Source organism: Bactrocera dorsalis, chromosome 2, assembly GCF_023373825.1.
Source record: "Bactrocera dorsalis isolate Fly_Bdor chromosome 2, ASM2337382v1, whole genome shotgun sequence".
Lineage (NCBI taxonomy): Eukaryota > Metazoa > Arthropoda > Insecta > Diptera > Tephritidae > Bactrocera > Bactrocera dorsalis.
In genome coordinates this window covers 38,176,337-38,192,113 of record NC_064304.1, presented here as the reverse complement: position 1 = coordinate 38,192,113, position 15,777 = coordinate 38,176,337, and the positions used below count along the sequence as shown (strand labels likewise).

Genomic DNA, 15,777 nt, shown 5'->3' with positions numbered 1-15,777 from the left:
TTGGGTTATGTTAAATTAAAAAAAAAAAACAGGCAGAACACGAACACTTACTTGAAACGCTTGCGCGTAGCCACTTTTATTGCCTGACTGACTTCACTGGGCGCTTGCAGCGGATGCGCAACAACCTCCGACAGCGAAGATGCGCTACTGCTGTCTACGCTCGAGGTGTTGCTTTGACTGGCGGTCGTTTTCGACTTCGTGACCTCTTTGACATCACTTGAACTCACGAGCTGTGCCGAATTGGCGTCACTGCTAACAGTTTCCTCAGCAGTGCCGTTTTTCGCCTTCGTTGCTTGTTCATTGCGGCTACGATTATGCCGATGGTGATGATGATGATGGTGATGGTGGTGATGATGGTTGTGTTGATGGTAAGGATAATGACGACTGGGCGGGCTCTGATGACTGTGCGCGCTGTGTGGTTGCGTAAGCGCGCAGCTACTATGCTCATTATGATGATGATGATGGTGATGATGATTGTTGCAATGACGCTGTGTTGTCTGTTTCCCGCTCGGCGCACTGTTATTGCTTTGTGTGGACGACGATGAAGATGAACTTGCAGGCTCGCAACTACAGGCAGACATTTGATCACTTCCATTGGGACTGGTCAGATTATCGCTGCTTCCTTGGGAACCTGACGATGACTCTGGTGAGGGTGTTGTGGTTGTTGTTGTTGTTGCAGCGGCAATTATTGTCGCTTTATCGTCACTCTCAATGGAGATTTGTTCAGTTTGACTGCTTAGACGTAGACGTCTTAATGCTGCACTTGTGGTGGGAACATCTGCGTAGTTGGGTTGGTCTTCTTCCAGCTCCACATTGGCATTGCTGGAAGCATCATCTTCACTGGCTATGAAATTACCCGTCAAAGGAACTTCTTGTGGCTGCAGCAAATTGCCGAAATTTGTATTTGGAATGAGATAGCCGGTAGCACAGTCGGCAGATACCATGTCTTCGTTCTCACAATCACCGATCACAACTTCGTCATCGTCGGTTTCGTCAGCTTGACCCCCATCAACCAGCATATCATCATCGTCATCATCGACATCAACGTCGTCTTCTTCTTCATCGCGGTCATCATCATCATCGCCATCCATCTCATCATCGTCGTCGTCATCGGTCCAGTCTGCCGGTGAGGTAGTCGAACTATTCAATACTGCGGACGTTGTCGATGCAATCGAATGTGATGGAGTCGGCGAAACGGCGGGTGTGGAAAGCGCTGAACTATCGCTAGATGCCGACGATATGGAGCGGCGGTTGCAGGAAGCACAATGGGACTTTTTCCCGTTGTTAGATGCGCCGTTGTCACCTACGCCACCACCAACTGCTGTTTTAACGGTTCTCTGAGGATGTTTTGGACTCATTGTGCTGGGGTTAGCAGTATGAACTTGCGTCTCCCAGTTAGTAGCGTTAGGCGAAGTGCTGGTTAAATTATTGTTTCGTTGTTCCAGAGGATGGGCAAGCGTCTCCTCGATTGTGCTACTGGCAGGATTTTGTGTGATAGACGCATTCGTGCTGGTAGTGGTGCTGTTATTGTTCCGTTGATCCTCACTCGGCGCTTCGATGCTGCTGGTTCCGACAGGCAGCTAAAAAGGTGGGTTAGAAGAAAAATTATTATTAGTAATAATCAATAAGAATTATTAGCGCTTACACGACTATAAGATATAATATAAATACTTATAAGTAACTTTGGTTCGCACTCACCGTTAACTGAATGTCCTCATTGGTGCATAGCAACTTCTCCAACTGTTGCAGCTCACTTTTACTCAACGCACGCAAGAGATCGCGTATTTTGATGAGTATTGTGCGAAATGGCCGAAACATTTCCGACAACTGATCGGCCGGCATATCCATATTGAGCGGTCCTTTAGGAAACACTACCAAACCCGTTATAATTGCCAAACGTGGTATGGAGAACATTAAAGCCGGATCGAATGTATCCACTTTGTCCTGATCGATGAGACCCAATTTGAGCGCACGATGCAAAGTCTCCGAGAAGAGCACACAAATCATTTCTTGCATCTCGTATTCGTCCTTTGTTTTCACCTGCACCATAGCGCTGACATAACGCAACTCGAATTCGGCAAATAAACGATCGAATATTTTCAAACTCTCATACAATTGCTCTGTGGTGGAATCGTTTATATCCAAATGTAGTGTTTTGCTATTCGGAACATTATTCCGAAGGCACTGATCACGCAACAAGCTACGCACATTACCCAAACTCTTTGTGACCGCCTGCGCCAACGGACGCATCTCTTTGCTCTCCTGTTCGCGATGCATTATCGATGAGCCGGCAGCAAGGCACTCGGCGCCGAACCATAACTGACCGGCCAAATTTTCCTGCAGCACTTCTTCGGGAAATTTCGCACGAAACGCACGCGGATGACGTTCGTCGCCAAGCAGCTCTTCCATTATTAAATTAGTAATGGAGAGTACTTTGTCCTTTGAGAGAATGAAAAATTAAAATACAAAAAATAATTATTATTTGTATAAGCACTTGGTAAAGTAAGCGCAGAGATACTACCTGTCCCTGTCGCAGCCGGCTGACAAGACGTGAACAGCGATCTGGCTCTGCGCGCCCATCGAAGCTGTCCAATTCGCTGGCGACGGCTGTGAGTGAACGATCTGCATGATAGAAGCGTGCTAGTAGAGATTTGTCATCTGCCTGCAAGTATAAAGTGGTGGAAAATGCTATAAGAATCAAGCTTCAAACTTTAACTTACATTGTAAAGATATATATACATTTATTATATAGATAACCTTAAAACTATAACTGTTAATTTGTTAAAATAGGAATCCATCAACGTTTTTATATATACATATATATGTAACGGGTGATTTTTTTGAGGTTAGGATTTTCATGCATTAGTATTTGACAGATCACGTGGGATTTCAGACATGGTGTCAAAGAGAAAGATGCTCAGTATGCTTTGACATTTCATCATGAATAGACTTACTAACGAGCAACGCTTGCAAATCATTGAATTTTATTACCAAAATCAGTGTTCGGTTCGAAATGTGTTTCGCGCTTCAGCGATGAGGCTCATTTCTGGTTGAATGGCTACGTAAATAAGCAAAATTGCCGCATTTGGGGTGAAGAGCAACCAGAAGCCGTTCAAGAACTGCCCATGCATCCCGAAAAATGCACTGTTTGGTGTGGTTTGTACGCTGGTGGAATCATTGGACCGTATTTTTTTCAAAGATGCTGTTGGACGCAACGTTACGGTGAATGGCGATCGCTATCGTTCGATGCTAACAAACTTTTTGTTGCCAAAAATGGAAGAACTGAACTTGGTTGACATGTGGTTTCAACAAGATGGCGCTACATGCCACACAGCTCGCGATTCTATGGCCATTTTGAGGGAAAACTTCGGACAACAATTCATCTCAAGAAATGGACCCGTAAGTTGGCCACCAAGATCATGCGATTTAACGCCTTTAGACTATTTTTTGTGGGGCTACGTCAAGTCTAAAGTCTACAGAAATAAGCCAGCAACTATTCCAGCTTTGGAAGACAACATTTCCGAAGAAATTCGGGCTATTCCGGCCGAAATGCTCGAAAAAGTTGCCCAAAATTGGACTTTCCGAATGGACCACCTAAGACGCAGCCGCGGTCAACATTTAAATGAAATTATCTTCAAAAAGTAAATGTCATGAACCAATCTAACGTTTCAAATAAAGAACCGATGAGATTTTGCAAATTTTATGCGTTTTTTTTAAAAAAAAGTTATCAAGCTCTTAAAAAATCACCCTTTACAACACAAAAACCATGTAAATAAATAGCACAAATTACGAAATTCCCATCAATAATTACCGTGCTATGCAATTTATCTTGTATTCAGTTTGAGAACAAAAAATATTACGAGTATTTTTACATTTGACAGTTTAAATGGGCTGGCAGCGCAATGATTGACTGCCTTGCACTATCAGCGAGAGGAAATGCAGGCAAATAATATGTAGTTTGACAGTTTGGTGCATTTCCTATTTGTTGGACTAATGAAAAAACTTGCATTTCGAAATCTAGAAAATTCTATTATAGTATATGAACGCATTTACTGTTTAAAGTTAATGTAACTCAATGAAATAAGAAATTGAAGTTAAAGAATAAATTATTTTAACACGAAATAATTAAAATATTATAAAAATACTAAAATAAAGACACGAAAATATTTATAGAAAATATGAAAATTAAATATAAAAATAAAAAATTAAAAAATGTAACAAATAATTTGTAATTAACAAATTTATAAAAATTCTAATATGAAAAAAATTAAAAAAACAAAAAAATAAAATTAAAAATAGTGAAATAAAGACACGTAAATATTTATATAAAATATAAAAAATCAATAATAAAGAATTAAAATATGTTATTATAAAAAATTTAACAAAAAAATTTGTAATTATTAACAAATTTATAAAATTTGTAATATGAAAAAAATTGAGAAACAAAAAAAATATTAAAAAAAATAAAATTTAATTAATTTTTCTAGTAATAATATTTAATTCATTAATTAAATTTTAATTTTTTTAATCTTTATATATATAAATCTTCTGACCGTGTGTTTGCATTTGAACTGCTCCTAAACGGATGGACCGATTTTGATGAAATTTTGTGTGTATGTTCAAGGAGATTCGAGAATGGTTTAGATTTACAATTTGGTCCACTGGAAAATGTTTTTTAAGTTATTTTTTCATTTTTAATCAATTGTTAATTTTGGAATGTTTGACCGATAGATGGCGCTACCATCGCAGTATCCAATATTCAAACCTTAAATTGGCGTAAACGTGCATTAAAGAAAACGATGCCAAAGTAAAAGGCGACATCTGTGGATCAAGTTTTTATATTGTGGACAGAGTTGTTCGTTCTTAAGTAATAAATTGGGTGATTCAATACATCTATGGGTAGCTATAACATTTTTTTCATACCTGTTAACTATTGGACTAAGATACCCCTGACAGGCAATTTAAAATTGCAAAAGGTCTGGCATAAAAAAATAGCGGCATAACTGAAGTGTTGATAAAAAATTTGAGATATACAGAAATCTTTTCGAAGCATTGCACAGAGCAATGCAATATTTAAACGGGAACGATGAATACATATGTATATGAGTACAATTTCAAACTGATCCTTCCTGAAAAATAATAAAATTGCTAAATATTGGGAATGGTAGAATAGAACTGCAATCAAATACACAATGCAATGAATTAAAACTGGCTCATTTATCATTCGATGAATAATATACCACGGGCATCCCAAAAGACTGATGCCATAACCTTGCCAGCCGATTTTTTTGTCTTTCCACGCTTGAGAACCGTTTCTTAATATGCAGTCCACCAGGCTGACAATCGATTGGACTCGATTGATTTCACTGATGCACAGCCCAAATTCAATAGTATTTTTACCCCAAAAACTAATTCTTTCTTAACGCACGAAATGCTTTTTGATTCATTTTTGTTGCTTCATCAAAAATGCGATTATTCCTTAACTAATACTTATAATCTAACTAATAGAAATCATATAGATGGTATTAGTAGTACTATCTATGTATCAGCCACAGTAAAACGTAAGCGGGTCCTCTAGTATAAAAATAAAATGTAACATACTATTTCAAAAATCTAAAAATTAGTATTAACAATTAAATTAATTATAATTTCTACTTTTTATATAATTTTTTTTAAATATTTTTTTTTTTTACAAATATAATATCATGTATTATTTAAGGGTAAACCCATGTATTACGCGTTTCAAAAAATCGAATTTTTCATTGTCTTATTAAATTCTATAACATATCTGGAATATTCCTGGTCCTAAATTTTCAAGTTGATCCGAGCAATAGTTTCGGAGATACAGCCTTGAGAACTTGTGCACTCGAAGCTAGCTAGGCTAAATGCGCCGTTTTTCAGAAGCGTTTTTTTCGAAATTGTGTTTTGGAAGTCGGCTGGAGTGATTTTTCGAGAACTACTTAACCGATCTTCATGAAATTTTTCACAGGCCCTTGAGATAATTAATTCTTAAAGACTTGAACGATGGATTTTTTTCGATGTCGCTAGATTTTTATTTCTTTTTCCTTCCAAGTTCGAAGTTTCGAAGTTAAGGTTTTAACTTAAACACATATTTTTTCGCTTTAGATGATCCTGTAAGGAATTATGCTGCCAACGCGGGCACATTTTTTTTCAGAAGACCACCGGAAATGGTCGAGTTTAAACTATTTTTCTCCAAAAATTTCAGAATTTTTTTGTTAATAGTGTATGTATGTACATATGTTTGTAACAATAAAAAATTGTAATAAAATATTTCATTTTACATGAGAAAAAAATTGTTGAAAAAGGGTTGTCTTGAAACCGTATGCAGAAGGAAGGAAAGGGAACGAAAGCGAGAAAGGCAGAGAAAAAGAGAGATGCAAAGAAAGAGCGAAGGAAAGTAAAATTGAGAGAATAATCTGTAATTTTTTTTTTATTGTGCAGTGGTCGTCATTAAAAGGGGGGTCCCTCATTCGAGGCTGTTTACAGAATAAATCTAGCCAACAGATGCTACTTCGGACTGTGCAGGCAATTGAGAAGTAAAGTCCTCCCTCAACACTCATCATCTCTGTCCTGCTATATGGTGCAGAGGCATGGACGTTGACCACATCTGATGAGTCGGCGAATTTTCGAGAGAAAGGTTCTGCAGAAGATTTTGGTTCTTTGCGCATTGGCAGCAGCGAATAACGTAGTCGATAGGACGTTGACAGCGGCGGCTGGGTAGATCATTTCGTCCGAAAGGTTGAAAACACTCCAGCTCTGAGTATTCGACGCAATACCAGCCTAAAGAAGCAAGGGGTAAGGAAAACTTTCACATCGTTGGAAAGACTAAGGGGTGGATCCGCCCCCGATAAAATTAAACGGGGGTTTCCAGTTCACAACCTTAAACGGCAATGATAAAAGTAAATTAAAAACTGCCAAAAGGTCTAAAACATTTTTTATTTTATTTTTTCTATTGATAATTAATATTATTGTAGATTTCAAGCTTAAAAGTTAGAAAATAGCAATTTCCACCCCAGTAACACTGCCGTAATTAGCATTAGTTGTGGTTTAGTAGTAAAAGTTGTTGAAATTGGGTTCTAGACTTATGAATTACAATAAAAAAAAATAAAAAAAAAAATTAAAAAAAAAAATAAAAAAAAAAATTAAAAAAAAAATTTAAAAAAAAATTTACAAAAAAATTTACAAAAATTAAAAAAAAAATTTAAAAAAAATTATAAAAAGTATATTTAAGAATATCCCTAATGCTTATATGAAATTAAATTCGTTATTTTCCAAAAATTACATTAATTAAATATATAGTGATTTCAAACGGAAATTAAATTTTATGCCCACACGCTTTACGAAACACGCACGTGTACGCCAGTTGAAGACCAAATTTATGAATTCCTTTGATTATTTTTTTTTTTTTTGAATAATCGAGCAGTAATCACAACATCAGTCATAAAGTGAAATAATCAAATTTCATCCGGCAAATAATTTGCGAATTTATAGTCAAGCACACGTATGTATGTTTAAATGTGTGTGTGTGTATGTGTGCACCCATTATTTTCAATCGATTAAATAAAAGTGCTCAGCAAAACTATCTGATAATTACGTGTATATTTACGCACACATACATACGCACATATGGAATTTAACAATCCCTCACATACATATACACACACACGCACGTTGCCAAGTGCCTCTAGAATTTAGATGTTTAGGTTAGCATATGGTGCGCGTATCGAGGGCAAACATCGGGTCAATAAACACTGGAATTAAACACACGCGCAGAAATCTGAGCAGATGATTATGTATATTCATATTTATATGCGTGTGTATGCAATAAGGAAGGTAGCTGAGGAGAAGGCACAGTAGCATCAATGCGCAAAAAAAAACTGGCGAACGGAAGGCAAAGCAATGAAATCTACACAGCAAATTTCGAATGTATGAGGAGAAAAGTAAATAATATTATTAACACTGCCGCAAATTAGTATGCAAACAAAATTACTAGCTACACACACATACATACATACATACAAATGTTTGTGAAGATGCGCATAAAAATCACAGATAGCGAAGTGAAGCAACTAAAAGACCGATCTGTGCTTCAACAGACGAGGCGCTGTGCAAAAAAGAAGCAGAGAAAATGACCTTGGCGAAGCGCAAAACAGATGGCAATAGGATAAGTAAATAATGATAGATAAAAATACAGTTTACACATAGCCATACATATGTACATACAAATAGAAAATATAAGTGAGTATGAAGCTCTGAAGAATACAAACATACAGACATATGTAAGTTTAAAAAGCGCATAAGCGGATGAAAATACCGAAGTAACATGGCCCGTTAACTTCAACGGAATTAAAATCAGGAAATAAGCCGGACCGCAATTGAGTGGAGAAAGACATGAAGAAGTATGATGACAAAACGAAAATTGACGTAAAATAGAAAAGTTAAGATATAACTATATGAAATTAAAATTAAGCAAATGAGCTGAAAAAGGGAAAATAGCAAAGAGAAGCGACGCTTCGAAGCTTTAGAGGTGTGAATCGAATAACGAACTGGTATAAATAGCATTAACAGGCATATTTAAAGGAAAATGGAATAGAACGCATATAATTTTTGCAGGCCGTAGGGGTATAGCGGTAGGAGAGTGTGAAAGAAATAGAGAGTGAACGGAAAGGGAAGATAGAGAAATAGAAAGTGAAACAGGAATTAAACAGAGAAGGAAAGAGTTAGAATGAGGTTAAAAGAGAGAAAGAAAGCGAATGAGAGAGTAGAGAGGAGAACGGCAATAGAAGGACAGTGTGAGAGAGAGGTTGAGAGGAAGGGAAGGAGAAAGGGAAAAACTGACCGAAAAATCATAATTTTTTTTGCGGGACCGTAGGGGTATAGGGGTAGGAGAGTGTGAAAGAAATAGAGATAGAGAGTAAAAGAAAGATGAAGATAGAGAGAGAGAAAGAAGAGAGAGAGAAGGAGGAGAGAGAGAAAGAGAGGAAAGAAAGAGAGGAGAGAGAGAGAAGAGAGATAAGGAGAAAAAAGAGAGCGAGAGAAAGAGGAGAGAGAGAAAAAGAGAGAAAGAGAAAAGAGAGAAAAGAGAGAGAGAGATAGAGGGAAACTTAGAGGATGACCGAGTGAAGGAGTGAGAAACACAATAAGACAGAGGCTGAGAAATACCAAATACCGAACAGTCAACACCTTCGGAGTTTATATTAATTTCCTTTGGTATATGGTTTCAAGGAAAATTACGTTAGATATTTAGAGGCTAAGAGAAAATATGGATCGATTTTGAACATTTCAACATGTGGTAAGTAGATGTAGTTATAAAACAATTAAAGGAATTTTCAAGCTTTAGCCAGAGCTCGACCAAATCAAATCGTAATCGTTAAAGTTGCAGACACTCGAAAATAAGTTTCGATAAAAAAATTCGACCTTAGTTTGAGGGGCTATACAACATCTGGGAGCTTTACGAAAATATATGTACATACATATGTATGTGCAAATTTTGACTTTATTGACATTGTTCCTGAGAATGAAATATTTACTAATACATAAACATTAAAAACAAAAATAAATTACCATATAAAATTAAATTGAAAGAAACAGCAAAGAGATTACATGCGACGCTACTTTAACATCTGGGTCAGTGCCGGACCAAAGTACGCGCTAAATGGGGTCAACACAATGTAGCGGCGACATAACGGATAAGTAACATATTTTCAACTGTAACGGTGATGAATTTAGGTGCAAGCCACCAAAAGACAAAATGGTATTTGTGTCTGGTTGCAAGAAAAAGATGTCGCGACACCTTTTAATCACACTTACAAAGTGGTGTTGCTGCAGCGAATGGCGACTAATTGTTCGCTGCCACCGTGCGCGATAAATCAACACAACTGACAGATGTCACAATGACGACAAACCGTTGACGCCTCTGCCGCCGACAGCGAAAAAAAACGAAACGAATCCAGTTATGAAAAAATTCCAAGCGCTAACTCACACATACACACACCGGCAAAGTTGCATACACACATACACGCACAGCGTAGAAGCAGACGGTTGGTTAGTTTATCAGGTTATTGGCGGTCGATCGCGTTTGCCGTTAAAGAGAAGTAGTTCCAGTAAGAGATAAAAAGCTACAAATAATTCAATGAACAAATGAAGCACAAGTTGCAGGTATGAAGTTGATTGAAAAATGTCTACACACAAACAATCACAGCATTAATGAATTCGTATGTGTGTGTATAGCATAGTTGTATACGAACGCAACAACAAAACCTAGCGAAAATGAAAAGCATAAAAACAAAGTCGGCCTAAAAGGAGCGAGACAATTAAAAGTAAAGCAAAAACTTGGACTTTTTGTTGTTGCTGTTTTTATTTAGGTATTTTTAATTGTTTTGTGTTTTTTTTATATTCTTTTATATTTTTTTAACATTTTATTTTTTTTTTTCAAAATTTTTTTATATTTTTTTTATGTTTTTTTAATATTTTTTATAGTTTCTTAAATTTTTTAATATTTTTAAATACATTTTTTATATTTTTCTTTTACAATTTTTATACCCTGAACAAGACGATCCGTGAACGGGTCCCTCCGTGAGTGAGATATCGTCCTGAAATTCTCTCTATGAAGCTGCTCACTTGTCGGAAACGCCGAAATCGGATCACTACAATCCGAACTATCCAAATCCTGTCTTTGTAAGGAAAACTTTTTTATTCGACGAGATATCCTCAAGAAATATGGTATGGATTGTTGTGTAAAACAGCGATACAATCTCCGGAAAAATAGTTCAGATCAGGCCACTATGGCGTACAAACTGACCGATCAAAGTCGAGTTTTTGTTTGGAGTCAAGATGGAAAATGGAATCTTCGATGCAACCCAAGTATAAGTTCTTTTCTGTTTTTTTTTTTTTGCTTATATTTATTTGTATATTTTATTTAATATTTATTTTTATATCTTTTTTTTTTAGTTTTATTTTTTATTTTATTTTTAACTATTATTTTTAACTATTTTTTAATAATTTCTTTTTTTTTTAATTTTTCATATTATTTTGTATTATTGTTTATACGTGTCACGGTTCATAAGTTTAATTAACTGCACAAAAATTTATAAAAGAATATTATCAAATAAAATAAAAACGGTTTGAACCTGGTTTTAATTTTAAATTTTTATATATAATCGAAGCGGTTTCTTGTTTTTTTTATATTTATTTACATATATTTATTTTATTATTTTTTATCGTAATTTTTATTTTTTTTTTTCAATAAATTTTTCAATTTTAGTTTATTTTTTTATTTTCAATTATTATTATTTTAAAATTTTTTAAATTTAATTTTTAAATTTTAGTTTATTTTTTTTAATTTAGTTTTTATTTTTATTTAATTTTAAACTTTCAATTTTATTTTTAATTATTATTTAACTTTTTTTAATTTAATTTTTAATTTTTAGTTTATTTTTTTTAATTTAATTTTTATTTTTATTTAGTTTTAAAATTTCAGTTTTATTATTTTTAACTTTTTATTTAATTTTTTTTATTTTTTAAAATATTTTTCTTTTATTATTTTGTTTGTACTTGTCACTGTTTATACGTTGAATTAAGAGAGAAAAATACATAAACAATTATAAAAGGAAAGCTCAAAGTAAAATAAAAACGCTATTTAACTTGTTTTTAATTTTAAATTTTTATATACAACCGAAGGTAACGTTTTTCTTTTTTTTTAATATTTATTTACATATATTTTTTATTTTAATTATTTCTTTGATTTTTATATTTTGGTTTTTAACATTTTTAAAATTTTTTTTTAACTGTATTTTTATGTTATATTTTTTTTTCTTTTTTTTTAACTTTTGGTTATTTTTTTAAATAAAATTTTTTCTATAATATTTTTGTTTTTGTATTATTGTTTATACAGCTCAATGTTTATACGTTGAATTAACTGAGAGAAATACAAAAAAAAATATTAAAGAGAAGTTTAAGCTAAATAAAAACGCTCTCGCGCTTGTTGTTTTAAGTATTATTTTTTTATATTTGTTATACTAACTTATTTTCTTTTTTAATTTTATATACTAAATTATTTTTTATTTTAATATTTTTTCTATTTTATACATATAAATTATTTTTAATTTCAATATTTTTTTATTTTGTATGTTTTTATATTTTTTAACTTATTTCTTTCTGTTTAAACTTTCAATTAGCGACTGTGAAAATAGCGCAGTGAAGTTGTACATAAATAAAAACTGAACTCTGTCAATTTTACATATAAATATATGTAAATACAAATATGCAGCCAGAAGTTTACATGTGTGTGTGCTAATTGCCTAACTGAACTGACCGATTTGTTTGCTCGCTGGTTAACTTTGCAGGTTGAACGCTTGGCTGTTTGGCAGTTATTTGGCTGATTGGTTAGCGGTGAATGCAGACACAGCCAACCGACTACTTACACATACACATAAGTATAGGTGTGTGTGTGTGAGTGCGCGGCATTTGCTCTTTTATATCATCCGCAGTTAATTGCGCAGTTCACAAAACGTATTTCGCACAAAAACCGGTAAATGCAAAACGAGAGACACAAAACAAAAAATAAAGGTGAGTGACAACAAAGATATAAAATGCTCAAAAACGAAAGCAGAGTGGCTAAAAAAGAGCGTATAACGAAATTCGCACATAAGATAAGTAAATGAATGGCAGGAGTAAATGCGGTTTGAGGTAAATTTCAAATATGACTGACTTTGACTAACAAGTTGTCTATATGTAAATGTGTTTTAAGCGGTAATTTCGCGTATGCAGAAGATAAAAATTGTACTTTTGTTAATTGCAATAATTTGGCTTTAACCGAGGCTAACGTCAATTATGTATGACTGATTAATGGAAAAAACCTTTACCATCGAAGATAATGGCCTCTTGAGTTTTAGTCAAAGCAGAGCTGACAACTACATATGTATATCACCGTAGATAACATATTATTATTATAAAAATACTAATAATAACAAAAATATATATATAATGTGTATATAATTTTAATAAAATGTGTAAACATGCAAGAAAAAACTTTTTGGCGATTTCGTTTTTGAAGTGAAAAATATATGTATGTATGTATGTATGGATTTTGAAAATTTCTATATTTATTTTCAAATTCTTATTTATTTTCAAAATACGTTCAAAAAGGGTTAAAGTCATAGTCAAGTTAGATATGCTCGGCAAACCCTTTTTGGAACATTTTGAGCTGAATATTTTTATCGATAAAAGTTATCGCAACTAATTATAAAAAAAAACGTTAAAATTAATATTTTTTATGGATTAAAGTTATCAAAATATTTTTTATCGAGTAAAAGTTATATGGATTTTTATCGATTAAAAGTTAACGGACTTTTTTTATCGATTGAAAAATGTTTAAATTCTTTTATAGATTTAAATTTAACTAGTCCTCTTTTAATCGATTAAAAGTTATTTCGTAAAACTTCACTTGGAAGAAAGACCAAAATGTTATCTGAATATTTTTTATCGATTAAAAGTTATCTGGATTTGTATCGGTTAAAAGTTAACGAATCTTTTTTTATCGATTGAAAGTTTTTTACATTTGTTTAATCGATTTTTTTTATTGATCTGAATATTTATCGATTATAAGTCATTGAAACTTTTATATCGAAAACACATTATCTGAATATTTTAGACTAAAAGTCATCTGAATATTTTTTTTCGATTAAAAATTAACTAAATATTTTTTATCGATTAGAAATTAACTAAATATTTTTTATCGATTCAAGCTTTACCAAACTTTTGTTATCGATTGAAAGTTAATTCAATATGTTTTATAAATTTAAATTAAACTCGTCCTTGTTAATCGTTTAAAAGTTATTTCGTAAAAATCCACTTGAAAGAAAGACCAATGGCTACAAAAAATCAGGCAACTAAATAATTAATTTCCGATAAAAGTTCTCAAGTTTAGAAGATGCTTCGAAAAAGGGTGAAAATTTAATGTGTCAGGAAAACTGTTTTTATACTTATTTTACTGACATTAAATACTATAAATCGGATACTCTAAAAATCAAATGCGAAAAATATGTTTTTAAAATTAGAGATTTCAATTCTTAATTTCACTTTCGTCTGACTTTTGCCATAATAATAAACGAAACGCAATAGCAATTGGAGTTACTCACACAGCGAATTGCTTGCTCCATATTTTATCTACGACATAACAACAATAAACACATGCCTTAGAAATAACTGGCCCTGAACTTAGCAGACCACGTATGAATGCTTAAGAAGTAGCAATATAAACTGTCTGAACTTCATGATCATAAGCAATTACGTCACAAAGATACTCTTTGGTAAACATATATTATATATACATACATACATGCATATGTATATGAATGCAGCTGTATTGTTAACAACTTGGAGAATGTCATTGATGAGTCGCGGCCGCTCACCTCAACGCCGGTCGCCTTGGCTTACACTTAAGTTAAGCGCACGAATCAGCAGTTGTCTTGGGAAAAATCGAATCGGAGAATACGCTGTCACTTCGAAGCGGCACGAAGCAGTACAGAGAGAGTAAAGGGCGCCGCGGTTATACATATGTGTAAATACGTTAACGTATAAACAATAATTATAAACAATAGAGCAATAAAGATTTTAAATATACAACAAAGGGAACAATAAAAACAGACATATGTAGATATACATATGTATAATATATACATACAAGCCATAAAAGCTTAAGAACTATATAAAGAGACTTAATATAGAGATAGAGAAGCTTTTAATAGAGAAAAAAATAATCTTAGCAGACAGAGATGATGTAGAAAATACAAAAAAAATATTATAAAAAAATATAAATTATAATAAATTTATATAATATGTATATAATAATAAATAATAATAATTAAAAATCAATAATAATTAAAAAATAGTAATAAAAACAAATAAAAGTTAATAAATTAAATTATAAAAAAAAATAAATTAAATATACAAAAAATGAAGTTTTCGCACATGTGTACATAATGATTATTAATTAAAATATACAAGCGATAAAAATAGTAACAAAAAACAGAAAAATATTAAAAAAAATAATTATCTACAAAAAATTTTAAGAAAATTTAATTAAAACAACTAAAAAATCATCGAGGCTATAGTATCGTTCACAAATACATAATTTTCCATACAACAACTTGATTTTGATCGGTCAGTTTGTATGGCATGTATTCAAGTATGTATGTATATACATATGTATATGTTATAGTGGTCCGATCTGAAAAAATTCTTGGGAGATTGTATCATTGCTTTGGACAATAATCCATGTCGAGTTTCGTAAAAATATCTCGTAAAATCAACAAGTTTTTCATACTAGGACTGCATTTTGATTGGTCAGTTTGTATGGCAGCTATGTGCTATAGCGTTTCGATCAGAACAAATTGTTCGGAGATTGTACAGTTGTCTTAGACAATAATACATGCCGAATTTCGGGAAGATATCTCGTCAAATAAAAACTATTTCCATAGAAAGACATGATTTAGATCGGACAATTTGTATGACAGCTACGTGCTATAGTGGTCTAATAACGGCAATTCCGACATATGAGCAGCTTCTTCGGGAGAAAAGGAAGTGTGCTAAATTTCAGGACGATATCTCGAACACTGAGGCACTCGTTCGCGTATATACATATATACAGACAGGCGCACATGGCTAAATCAACGTTTCTTTCTGAGTGTTTCAGACTTCGCGGCAGACTTAATATACCCTGTTTAGTGTATAAATTTTTTTGAAGCAGTACAAAAA

The 15,777-nt window shown here is 33.0% G+C and overlaps 1 protein-coding gene across 3 annotated transcripts in view; it reads right to left on the bottom strand.

Annotated features, from left to right (window-relative positions):
* The window catches only part of LOC105226382 (lateral signaling target protein 2 homolog), a 65,198-nt gene that overhangs the window by 1,494 nt on the left and 47,927 nt on the right, over positions 1 to 15,777 (bottom strand). For all 3 annotated transcript variants that reach the window (XM_029550247.2, XM_011205237.4, XM_019990319.3), the window contains 3 exons: positions 2,522 to 2,662; positions 1,699 to 2,439; positions 52 to 1,580 (listed from right to left, as the gene is read on the bottom strand). In XM_029550247.2, coding sequence (XP_029406107.2) covers positions 52 to 1,580; positions 1,699 to 2,439; positions 2,522 to 2,662 — 2,411 coding nt within the window. The remainder of the gene's footprint in view (positions 1 to 51; positions 1,581 to 1,698; positions 2,440 to 2,521; positions 2,663 to 15,777) is intronic.